The 12,988-nt window shown below is 50.9% G+C and overlaps 1 protein-coding gene across 9 annotated transcripts in view; it reads right to left on the minus strand.

Moving 5' to 3' along the window:
• PPFIA1 (PPFI scaffold protein A1) overlaps positions 1-12,988 on the minus strand; it is a 90,629-nt gene that overhangs the window by 52,437 nt on the left and 25,204 nt on the right. For all 9 annotated transcript variants that reach the window (XM_078057652.1, XM_078057648.1, XM_078057646.1 and 6 more), the window contains exons 3-6: positions 1,799-1,900; positions 1,281-1,445; positions 590-664; positions 128-229 (exon numbers count right to left, since the gene is read on the minus strand). In XM_078057652.1, coding sequence (XP_077913778.1) covers positions 128-229; positions 590-664; positions 1,281-1,445; positions 1,799-1,900 — 444 coding nt within the window. The remainder of the gene's footprint in view (positions 1-127; positions 230-589; positions 665-1,280; positions 1,446-1,798; positions 1,901-12,988) is intronic.

A 12,988-nucleotide genomic window follows, 5' to 3' on the forward strand; every position in this document is an offset into this window, starting at 1 on the left:
GCTAGGGAACAGAGCACTTCCCGGAAAGAGTCAAGTCCCATAGTCTATGCCTGCTGTCGGCTTCCACCACTCTCAGGAGCGCGCGGAGGACATCAGGGAAAGACAGAGAGAAAGCCTAAGCACTTGCCTTTCCATTTGTGCTTGGAGTATTTTCTTGTTCGTGGTTCATGTCAAGCACTCCATCGGTTAGTGTTTTCTTCTGATTATTCTGTTCTTTAAGAATCATTAGCTAAAAGCAAAGAACTGAATGTGAGGGTGAGGAGATAAAGAGAAACTCCTCTCGGAAAGATGCAACTACAAGCTGTAAACACGGGACAGGAGAATACACGGCGATGTTGTCTAGCCTGAATACAACCAGGTCAACAACTAGGTTGGTGCTATCGACGGGACGATGGGAACGTAAGGGACCGTGCGACTCAGCAGTAAGAGCCTAGCGCGCTGGTCACTGGAGTGGCCCGCGAGGGTGGCTCGCTGGTCAGAAAGACCAGTGATGTCTGACGGCCAGCACTGAAGGCTTCATAATGATAAAAACAAGGCATAAAAATTAGAACCCCTCTAACCAAATCCTCTGGTGATTTATGGAGCTTACCTCTTTGTGTGTAGCCCCCAGTTCTTCTTCTAACAAACTACACCTTTCGAGTGCTACTCGTAGCCGCTCCCTCACCTGCAAACAGAGGGGTGGGTGTATATTTGTTTAATTGCTTCTTAATGTACAGTCACCCTTGGGTCCCATTCTCATAAGGTAACATGACAGAATGACTTCAATGTCTTTCACTGATGTTAATGGCAAGAAAACTGGCTTGTTGGGGCGCCTGGGTGGCTCAGTCGGTGAAGCGTCTGCCTTCAGCTCAGGTCATGATCCCAGGGTCCTGGGATTGAGCCCCGCATTGGGCTCCCTGCTCAGCGGGAGGCCTGCTTCTCCTTCTCCCTCTGCTGCTCCCCCCCACCCCGCTCATGCACCCTCACTCTTTCAAATAGATAAATAAGATCTTTAAAAAAAAAAAAAACAACTTGCTTTGTAACAGCTTTAAATTTTACATTTGAGCGAAGTCTTCCCCTAAATAAGTTATATTACCCAATTCTTAATGGCAAATCGATTTACAGAATATAATAAATCTTAACACATTTACACCAACTGCTACATTTTAACCCTACAGAAGTCTGTCTTCTTGCAGAACAAGTGTTTACAGGAGCCCGAGAACGTTAGAAGTGAACGGCAGACACACGGAGCGTGTCTCTGACAGCGCGCCCACACCAAGAACCACTGGGGCTCAGGGCACCTTTTCGTCCAGGGCTTTGTGGTGCTCGAACAAGGACTTCAGGGCTTTGAGCACCTCCACCTCGCTGGACACGCCTGCCGGGGACTGCGCCTGCCGCTTCACCACTGTCATCCGCAGGGACCGCTCATGCCTGGACACGAGGCACTCCAAATGCTCCAGCAGCAGCTGGTGGGACAGGCCAAGGTAAAACCATGTTTAAAGAGCACTTGCAACTTCATACCTCAATGTGGGGCAAAAACCCCTTTCAATCACATGCTAGACCAAATGTGAATCCCTTCAATTCAGTCTAAAATTAGAGAAATGCACCCTCAAATGAGCTAAAATAGCATTAGTTCTCATCACGACTCAAACAAGGTATGAGAACACTGAGCTCATCAGTCAGGGTCGACTCCACGGGGAAATGTCGACAAGGTGTTTAAAAGCCAATCGAGTGGATCGCGCCTGAGTTTAAAGACAGCAACAGTGCTCCCTAGGTGACCCTCAGACAGCATTCCAGTAGCGAGAATGCACCTACTGACCCTGGTGTTGTTTCTTTCCGCCTTCAGTTCCGCGATCTCTTCCTCTCTCTCCAGGAGCTGCTCCCTGCAGACGTTGAGCTCCTTAGTAAGTGCTGCGAACTCCTGGGGGAGGGGGCAACAAAAATGGAAGGAGACAGTGGGGGGTCTTCAGCCTCTGCAGCCCTCCCCAGCCCCCACGCCCACCAGCCACCCCAGAGCCTTGCACGCACACAAGCCCCCGCCTCATGACACACCTGAGTCCCAGGTATTTTACGGAGCTTGGGGCCTGACACCCAAGGGGACAGAGACATTTTCAGGTGCTTTGCAGATATGCAACTCAGAACCTCTGCCGAGGGGAGAACGTTAGGCTGAGAAGGCCACCGCTCATCCCCAGCCTCCTGTCCTAAGCCAGTTCCTGTCTGTGAAGACCACAGGGCTTGGAGCAGCCCCAGGAGGAGGCTGATAGCACCCAAAAGCTGGTCTGTTAGCCCTAACTGGCTCAAAATTGACCATATAAAATAGACTTTTCACAAATGCTGGTAGGCCTCTGAGGGACAGCTGAAGACTTATTTCTGTAGTCAGAGAACTTTCTAGAGGAAGTGTCACTGAGGTGATGCCAGGGTCCCCCCCACCCTGCTGTGGGGTTGCTCTCCTGCAATACTGAGTGCTGCCCTGGGACAAGACACAGAGGCAGGGTCCAAGGAAGAGGATACACACTCTCCGGTCCGTTTTTCAACAAGCAAAACTCCTCTGAAATAAGTAATGTCTTCTGCCAATGAATCTCCATATTTTAAGAGTTTTCTCTTTAAAGGACAAAGGAGGAAATAAAGGTTCACTTAACAATCTGACATTCAAAATACAGAAAGTGATTGATTTAAGCAATTCTAGAAAATCAATTTATAAACAAGTGGCATACCTCAAGTTCATTCATAAATTAACCCTTTGCAACTCAAAGGGAACTTGACCACGGAATGTACAGCATTCCCTACGATCCAACTTCACAAGGCTGGTCCACAAAAGCCTACTGAGCCATGATACAGAACTGAAACAGAGCTGACCCGTGAACAACACAGGCTTCAACTGTGCAGGTCCACTTCTATCTGGCTTTTTTCAATAAACACATTAGAAAATGTTCTGGATCTGCAACAATTTGAAAAAACTGGCAGATGAACTGAGTAGCCTAGAAATGTCAAAAAATTAAGAAAGGGGCACTTGGGTGGCTCAGTCGGTTAAGCATCTACATTCAGCTCAGGTCATGGTCCCAGGGTCCTGGGATCGAGCCCCGCATCGGGCTCCTTGCTCAGCGGGGAGCCTGCTTCTCCCTCTGCCTCTGCTCCCCAGGCTCCTGCTCTCTCTCTTGCTCGCGTTCTATCTCAAATAAATAAATAAAATCTTTAAAAAAATTGAAGAAAAAAGCATGTCATAAATGAATAAAATATATATAGGTACTAGCCTATTTTATCATCTGCTGCCATAAAACATGCAAATACTCACAGTCCCCTACATGGTGCCATTCGCAGCCGAGAGAACCGTAACCAAATGTGAAAACGCAGCACTAAATCACAACTGCATAAACTAACTGTGGTACATGTGGCACAGTGTGGTAATTTTGTGCCACCTCCCGCTGCTACTGCGACGAGCTCAAGTGTGGCAAGAATCTGCTAAAAACACCATGATGCTAATCCTCTCCTGTAAGCAGTTCCGTTCTCCAGTACATTGTGTATTGCAGTAAAAAGTGATTTCTTGTGGTTCTTGCGTATTTTTGGTTGTGTTTACTGCAACACCATAAACCCTGAATAACACCTTGGGACTCACACGAAGTGCCCTCACTGGTGCAGCTGGGAGTGCTCCCCAGAAGCAGAGAAAAGTCAGGCGTCACAAAAACAAGGTAAACTGCTTGACACGTACGGCAGACTGAGGTCACAGCTGCGGCTGCTGCCAGGTCAAGAGAAGAGAATCCAGGTAGTTCGTGAAGCTGTCACTGCGGCTACGCTGGCAGACACAGAAACCATGCAGTTTTGGTGAAATCCCTTTTTGTCTCGTATTGAAGATGCAGCCCTTCTCTGGATGCAGGACTGCTATAGGAAGGTATACCTACGGACTCCAGTATGAATCTTCAAACAAAAGGGGAAGTCATTATGTGACAACTTAAAGCCAAAGAAGGTGACGGATCTAAAGCTGGAGAATTTCAATGCCAGCAAAAGATGGTCTGGTAATTTTAGAAAGAGGTTTGGCCTTAACACATGTCAAGGTAACAGGAGAAGCAGCTTCCACCATCAAGAGGAAGCGGACGATCCCCCAGACACCACGGAGAGGATCACCGAGACGCTGGAACTAACGTAACACTGCATGCCAACTATACTTCAACCGAGAAGAGACGAGACGAGAAGAGATGAGAAAAGATGAGAAGAGACGAGAAGAGACGAGAAAAGAAGAGAGATGAGACGAGACGAGACGAGAAGAGACGAGACGAGAACAGACGAGAAGAGATGAGACGAGAAGAGACGAGGAGAGAGACAAGAAGAGACGAGAAGAGAGACGAGATGAGAAGAGGGAAAATCACTGAGGACAGGATTTTTCATGCACGTGGAAGTGCCCTCTTTTGGGGGGACATTTATTCGTGAGGAAGGCAGGAAGGGGCGAGCAAGCTAGCGCATGTGCGGGGGCAGTTTGTGATCAGGCCGGCCATATCTACGAAGCTAACCCCGGGGGGCTTAATGGGAAGACACAGACACCAGCAGCCAGTCCTTTGTGCAGCAAGAAAACCTGGATAACCAGAACCTTTTCTCAGGATCAGTTCCACTGATGCTTTGTCCCTCACCTTGGGAGGTACCCTGACAGTAAGGGAGTGCCTTTTAATGTTCTTCTGATATTGGACAATATCCTGGCCACGCAGAACCCCACGAGCTCGACATCGAACGTGTCCAAGTGGCCCATGTGCCCTGGAGCACAATGTCTCTAATGCAGCCTGTGGATCGGGGGCCATGAGGACCTGCAAGGCTCATTATACACGATCCTTTACGAAAAGGACGGCCAACACTATGAAAGCGAATCACAACAGAGAGAACACCTTGGAAGTCTGGAAGGATTACACCACCGAAGATGTTGCTGATGTGACAGAAAATGTTGTGAAAGCCATCAAGCCCAAAACAATAAATTCCTGCTGGAGAAAACGGCCCAAACGCTGTGCGTGATCTCACAGGGTTAACGACACAGCCAATGTGGGAAATCATAAAAGAGATTGTGGATATGGCAAAAAAGCTAGGGGATGAAGGGTTTCGAGATGTGGATCTTGGAGAAATTCAAGGGCTCACAGACGCCACCCACAGAGTTAACAGAGGACGACGTGACGGAGAGGAGAGCTTCCAAACCAGCGCCGGGGGGTGACGAAGGAGACTCAGAAGACGCTGTGCCAGAAAACACAGTGACATCAGGCACCCTGGAGAGGGCTCCGCTTGTTCAAGACTGCGCTTGACTTCTTGTACCACACGGACCTGTCCATGGTGCGGGCACCGGAGCTAAAGCCCGGGGCGGGAGTACTGGCAAGGCATATACACACATTTGTAGAGAAAGGAAGAGGCAAAACACGTCAGACAGAAATGTACTTCCAGAAAGTGACACCAAGTGTGCCTGCCTCCCCTGGGACAGCAAGACCATCCCCCCTCTGCCTCCTCCCCGTCCTCAGCCTCTTCCACGGGAAGGCTATGAGGAGGAGGACCTTTATGATGATCCGCCTCTACCTGATGGACAGTAGAGAACCATCATGGCGTACGTACACTTATCTGCTGTGTGTGCAAATCCAGTAAGTGTGCAGGGACAAGGTGAGTGAGATTTAACATAAAATTAATCATGTGCCAGTTGTTTTTAACTTTGCTTTCAAAGAATTACATTACCTCACAGAATGCTTCCCTCATCATTGGAGAAAATGTGTATCAGCCTATTATCACAATTGTTTTTTAATGCAGACTACATTATAAGTATGTCTGTAATACTGTAGGCTGTAGAAGTTTAATGACAATTCATTCATTAGCGGACAGGCGAGGCAATGATGAAGTAATCGTACCGACGACACTGGGTCACCATAAAGCAACCACACGTAGTACCACATGAATCATTAGACTGTAAGTAACGAGGAACCTGTCACATTACCTTCTCGTTTCTGATGTCTGGCGTTAGTAATCCCGTCACATCTGCGTGTTGCAGAAGACAGTCCTGCCGCAAGCACTGACAAGTCATCTTGTCAACGGACGACACACTTAGCCATCGATGCAGCTCAGTGCTGCCTGTGTATTTTCCTTGTAATTTTCTTAAAATTTTTTCTCCAGCGTACTTTGCTCTAAGAATACAGTATGTAATACGTACGACACAGAGTGTAAGTGTTAACTGAGTGCTCGTGCTACCAGGAAGGCCAACAGGAGGGTCTCAGTAGTTCAGTTTGGGGGAGCCCGAAGTTAGACTCAGATGTTTGACTGTGGGCAGGTCGCACCCCTAACCCCAAGTTGTTCAAGGGTCAACTGTACTCATCCATGGGGAATGAAAAGAGCCAGGCAGTATTGCTATAATCAACAACAGAAAAGAGTAAAATTGCAGTATTTTCTCTTGGATGCGGTTATTTCAGGGGGACAAACCGGAGGGGGTGGGGAGGCAGGTAATTTATAGAGACTGAGCATTTTCACGGGTATAATAAGCTAATGGTCATTTTATCTAATCTACCTTCTAAATCAGAGTTTCTTCTTCAAAAACCCACAATTGTGGGTGATCAAGCTTCCAGCTTCACAGCATGAAAAGCCCTACACACCTACATAAAAACAACTATTCAAAGCCTCCAAAACCATCCAGTGGCACACAACAAATGAAGAAATATCTATTCAAAAAAATCTACAAAGATTCAGTAAGAAAGGCGAGTCTGCAATATTTGAACCCAAACTGACCCCCCCCCTTCCTCCCAGCTCAGGGAGGTGGAGATTCCCCTCCAGAGGCTGTAGCCAAGAACACAGGGTTCCCTCACCCCCCTAGAACAAGAGCACAGGGTTCCCTCACCCCCCCAGAACAAGAGCACGGGGCTCCCTCACCCCCCAAGAACAAGAGCATGGGGCTCCCTCACCACCCCTCCCCCCAGGAACAAAAGCACAGGGGTCCTCTCACCCCACCCTGGAACAAGAGCATGGGGTTCCCTCACCACCACCCCCCGAGAACAAGAGCAGGGGCTCCCATGTCCCCCAGCCCCCAAGCCCAAGGGCTTTCAGTGTTTCTCATAATGCCCCAGCTGCCTGTCTCGTACAGAGGCCACATCCTGGGCATGAGTGCTGGAAAGGCAGGGGCTCCCTGGTTCTGCCCAACCCCACTCAGGGAACGGAGGCTGGAACCCTGGGTGGAAGGGGCAGGCTGAGAAGCCTGGGTCCTGGTCATCTTTGCTCCTGGTCTCGGAGACGGTGGTTGCAAGGCTGGAGAGGACCCCGGGCCCCGGGCTGCTGCCCGCCCTCCCCAAATTGCTCAGTTCCTGGAGCAGGGGTATCATTCAGACAAGCCTGCCTCTGTCCCTAGGCCTGGTGCAGAGATTTGGGGGAGGGGTAGGGCAGCAAAAGAGATAGCTCCTAATCTCTTCCCAAAGGAAATGGACTTCACAGGCCAGTTTAAACCCAGGTGCTCTGGAGAGCAGAGGGGTCGTACTGAACATCAAGTGGGCAGAGAGCAGCCTAGACAACAGGCTGGTGCGTGTGCAGGAAAGAGGAGGAGGTGACGGCCGCAGGAGGAGCCCTCCCAGGATTAGGACACACACCAAACACCGACTTCAGGTACAATTCTTAGGAAGGAGCCAGAATTTGATCGGTTTAGTTTGTAGAGACATTTATACCCCAGAGCATCGTTGAAAATAACAGAGCAACTGGCCTGCAACAAGAGTGGGTCTCACAGCTGAGTGTGGTCACCCAAGGGGACCGGGCTGGGGGCGAGGGAGGCTTCAATGAAATCATCCAGCTATTCAATCAACTGGTTGCAATGTTAAATTTTATGTATATTTCACCACGATTCCCTGACACAACGCACGCGCACACACACACACACACACACACACACACACACACACACAGTGCTCTTTGCAGACAAGGCTGCACATATTTCACGATTCCTGACACGTGTGCGTGCACACACACACACACACAGTGCTCTTTGCAGACAAGGCTGCATATATTTCACGATTCCCTGACACGCGCGTGTGCACACACACATACGCACACACACACTGCTCTTTGCAGACAAGGCTGTTTCTGTGATAGATCACAGACAACTCTTGACTTCAGTATTTCAAGGCAGAGCCACAAACACAAAGAAATGACAGTAAAACTATGTGAGAATAATCCAAACGTGTCCTCAAACCTGACAAAGGTTGTGTCGAGTGCTGGGCCGTCTCAGAGACCCAGCGGGGAGCGCTGGGAGGAGGGCCTGTGGCGGGGAAGTGGTGGGGAGGGGGGCCCTGTTCTCCCATCGGGTCCCGCTCTTTCATGAGCTGCAGAGATTCCTTTCCTATGTGCCAAAGTTAATTAGGCCAAATTCTTTGATTTTCATCTCCTCCAGTAAATAACTAGCTGACCATCAGGTCATTCAATGCCTAACGTTGAGAGATTTGCATCTAATCATAGAGATCTTGTATCAGAAAATACTGTTTGTGTTGTAGGTGAAAGAGAACCTGACCCAAACTAGCCTCGGTGAGATCCGCGATCTTTCACGCGGTGGGCAAGTCCAAGGGGGGGCTGGCTGCAGGCTCGCCAGGCCGGGGCCACGGATTTTATTTGGTCGCTTTGTCCCCTGGTGCAGCAAACTGGGTCAATTCACTAATTCGGTCTCTGATTATGTCCGACCCACAGTGTATCGTGCTAGCCAATACCTTCTTCATGTATTAGATTTTAGATGGTTTTCTGCCATGTCCTCCTTCCCTTGTTTCACTTCTGTTTCTGTTTTATCATTTCCTGTTTCTCTTCAGGGATGTTCATTTATCTGGTTAAGCATTTAAGCAGACTTATTTTGACAGTTTTGCTAGACTGCAGATGAAGTAAACGCATACTTCCGTAGGTGCTGACTCTGGGAGCTGGAGGATCTGGTTTCCAGCTCAGCCTGAGCAGGTTCTCTTGGTGGCATTCCCCTCCCTGCCCTGTGTCCAGCAACTGCCCCTCCGAGCATCCCAAGGCCTCAGGCCAGAACTCGGTTTCCATGGTGACTGAGGGTTCCTGCTGCCTGTTCCTTACGGACAGTGAGGATCCTGTGAGAGAGTCACTGGACAGTGTGGCCCAGCCCAGGGATCGCGTCCTACCCTCCTGAGGCCCACAACTTCCTATAAAGCCCCAGTGTACCTTACATGGGGAAGCCTTATCTAAACCCAGCTCCAAACAGCGAGTCTGATTTTAGTTCTACTTCCTCTGGACACATCAGTCCCTGTTACCCCAACCTGCAGGAGCCAAGTTTCCTGCTGCCCCTGCATGCTTGGTGCTTAGAGCGCGGCCGGCCAGGGAACCTGGCCAACTCATGCTTACCACACTGGGTTTCTATTCTGTTTCTGTATGAAAGGGATTTTTCTCTTGTGGGGGCCTGGCTATGTATTTGGGCTTATTTGTTTCTCTATTTAAATGTTACCTTTGCACTGCTGTTTGGAGATGAGCTATGTCAAAGAGTTTATGCGGCCATCCTGACTGGAAGCCACAGTTCATTCCAGAGATGGCTGCACACCCACTCTAGATGAACCCCAGACCGGCGAGCCCGGCCCCTCCTCAGGGTGCTGCTGCAGGACAGACAGATAAGCTAGCAGTGACCCCAGTGTGGTCAGTGCTCCAAGTGAGAAATGCCCAGGCTACCATGGGAGCGGCATGGAGGTCATCTATGGCGGGAGGCAGACATGCGGCTCCAAAGGTCTGCCGAAGGAGAGGGCGCCGCAGCTGAATTCAGAACAGGAACCGGCTCTCTGGTAGAAGCACAGAGGCGTCTGGTAGCGGAGGAGGGTGCCAGTGGGCTGTGGCCCGGGCAGTGTGCAGGAAGGGGTAAGGGAGGCTGGGAGTGGGCAGAGGCCAGATGGAAGGCCCCTGCGCACCACAGTGAGGAGTCTGGGTTTTATCCCCAAGGTTCTGGGAGTCGTCCATCTACAGACTCGGAGGGCCCTGAACGTGGAGCGCAGGCGGTGCTCGACACAGAGGGCGTGCGTGCTCAGAAGGGTTTGCGGAATCAGAAGAGAAGGCCTGGGAGCAGTGCTAGAGCGGGGCTGAGGAAGGGGTGAACAGTGGGAAGCCAGCTCCAGGCCCGCAGACGGAGAACTGTCACAACCCCGGGAGAAATGAAGGTCTGAACCAAGACCCGTGCTGGAGAGCTGGAGGCCAAGAGAGAGCTTTCAAAACGGAACACAAGTAACCACCATGCCACTTGCTGTGCCCTTCATCAGTTTTAAAGGATCCCCTGTAGGAGGCGGGCAGAGGTGGGGAGGCCCCTCAGACACTGCCGTAATGCAGCAGGCCGGGGTGCAGGAGGCGGGCGGCTTCTGGACCGGGGGACAGGAGAACCTGCTGACGGGTCCGAGCGCGCAGGCCCAGGAGGACTCCAAGGGTTCTGGCCGGAGCAAGTGAAGGTCAGCACCTCCTGAGAAGACAGGCCTCTGGGCAGGGCCCGTGTGCAGGGGAGATGGAGCAGTCGGGGCTGCGGCGTGCTCCGTGTGGGGTATTATGAGACAGTTGGGGCAGGATCAAGTAGAGAGCACGGCTCCCGGCCCGGAGCTCCTGGGAACGTCGGCAAAGTGGGAGAGCAAGCTCACGGCAGGCGAATCACACGGCACTGAGCGCAGGTAAGAAGAGGCGAGCTCCAAGCAGGTGCCTGACACCGAACAGTCGGGAAACGAGGGACAGAGGGGGAGCAGTTAGCAAGCAGGAGGAAGCCAGGAAGGGGCCATCTCAGGGGTCAAATGCTTCCAGGAGGACAGTCACCCGGGTCGGCGGATGCTGGCAGACGAGTCAGCTGACGGATCACCGAGAGACGGGCCGCTGAGGCGGAGGGCAGCGGGGGCCGTGGGCACGGCGGTTCCGGAGCAGCAGCGGAGCTGGAGGCCTGACGGCACGGAGGTCAGCAGAGCATGGGAGGAGGGGCAGCAAAGCCGTGAGTAAGGGGGGGAAGAGAAAGAGGGCAGAAAGAGGAAGAGCCGGGGTGGAGAAAGGCCCTCTGTGGTGAGAACCCAGGGGAGAGTGGGGACTGACCGAGTGGCCACTCTGAGCAGCTGAGAGCAGAGCACCGGGGCAGCGCAGCGGGCGGCCCGTCCTGGGAGCGCACGGCTCCTCCACGGGGAGAGGAAGGGCTGCCCAGTGTGGGGGCACACACCCAGCTGGATCGGGAGATGTGTGTGGGAATTTATGGGAGTCCTCCTTGGATTTCTCCCAGGCCCACTGGAAGTGGAATGCAGACAGGACGGGCAAGGAACACTGCGGAGGGGGAGTGAGAGCTGCCTGGGGGAGAGGGGCCCGGGGCCACTGGCCAGGAATGTGCGCGGAGAAGGCACCGATGTCCTGCCCACTGAGGACAATGAAGTGAAAGCTGTGGTGGGATTTCAGGCAGGGGAGGGAGATGGGGGGGCCATGAGAAGGGCAGAGGGCCACGACACAGACACCCTGGTAGGGTCCCGCACTGTGGGTCCAGGAGGGTCGAATATCAGCGTTTTATTTTTAAAAGTCTTTCTATTATGAACAAATCTCACTGGCTTTGAATGAAATACCTAGTCAAAACATAACAAGCAGACACCGAACACTTGGGAGGAGTGAGATGGTGCTCCAAAATTCCAATACGCTCTAGCCACAAGGAGCCGACCACTGCGAAGCCTCCTGGGTGAGTCCTGTATCCCCCCCAGCCAGGAGGAGCCCATCACTCCCACGCCCCCAGGCTAGAGGAGCTGGTCACTCCTGCAGCCCCTAGCTCAGAGGAGACCATCATTCCCGTGCCCCCGAGTTAGGAGGAGCTGGTCACTCCCGTGTCCCCCAGCTAGGAGGAAGCCATCACTGCAGAGCCTCCTGGATCTTGGCAATGGGCTCCTGGAAATGGATGGATCACCGCCTCGCCCCATCCACACTCAGCTACAAGCCCCTCACTCCACACCCGCATCGGCTCACTTTTCCTGTAACTCCTCCAATCACCAAAACAAGTCTGAGTCTAAAGTCCCTTACATTTTTCATAAATCCCAAACTGTCTTTGTTCACCTATGAAGAAAATATATTTACTTCCCATCATTTTGGTTAAATATAAGTGTTTCTTACAATAAATTCAACAGCCCAAACCATTCTACAGTACACTGTTTTGGCTACGGTAGAAAACGAATTTCTAAAATTTGACAATTATGCTTACTCAAAGAAAAACCTTTCTCTTTGGACAAAAGAATTCAAGTGAAAAAGTATCAAACAAATTTAAACTTAGGAGTTCAGATAAACATTCGACAGGAAATTCCAAAGTTTAAAAAGATTCCAAAAGCATGTTCACATGTGCACTGTTTGTATTCTTGCTGCAGAGAAAACCAAATGCAGCGGAACCAGCCCTAAACACGAGCCATGAGTGACCAACCTGGTCAGCACTGACGGGCCTGGCAGAAGTACACTTTCTCCTCTTTAGAAAAAATGTGTATTTAAGAAACACAGTAAGCCAAACATACTACTAGTGACATTCTATTCACTGTAATCAAAGTGTGAAGTATTTTTTGAAACTGAATAGATACGACAATCCCTGGAATATTCTCATTTTAATAAACTGTAAGTCTGAGCAAAGCAGGTTCGTGTTTGTTTGACATTCCTAGGACTGAGGACAAGAAAAGCAACATTTAACCATCAAATCAGTTTAAGAACTTGGTTTCACACAGTGCTTGAAAATGTTGATATTTGTCATTTCTGGACAAGAGGCTCAGACCCGGGTAACAGGTTCAGGTCATACAAACCGACACTACTGATCAAAATCCACACTCAGGCCAATTTTAAATTAAGTCCCATGGCTCAGATTCAACACTCAGCTCCCAAAGTGATGAACACAGTCGTCCCAGTGGTTCCAGTAGGAGGACTCTAGGTGGAAAGCAGCTGTGGTGCTTCGCCCCACCCCCCCAGGTCCTGACCCCTCCCTTCTCCTGCCCTGCTCCCCTGGTCACCCCGAGTTACTTTTCCACAGCCTTTGGTTTCATTCTCTATCACTGGCTCCATTTTATTTCTTAATGAC

This window comes from Halichoerus grypus, chromosome 11 (assembly GCF_964656455.1).
Source record: "Halichoerus grypus chromosome 11, mHalGry1.hap1.1, whole genome shotgun sequence".
Classification (NCBI taxonomy): domain Eukaryota; kingdom Metazoa; phylum Chordata; class Mammalia; order Carnivora; family Phocidae; genus Halichoerus; species Halichoerus grypus.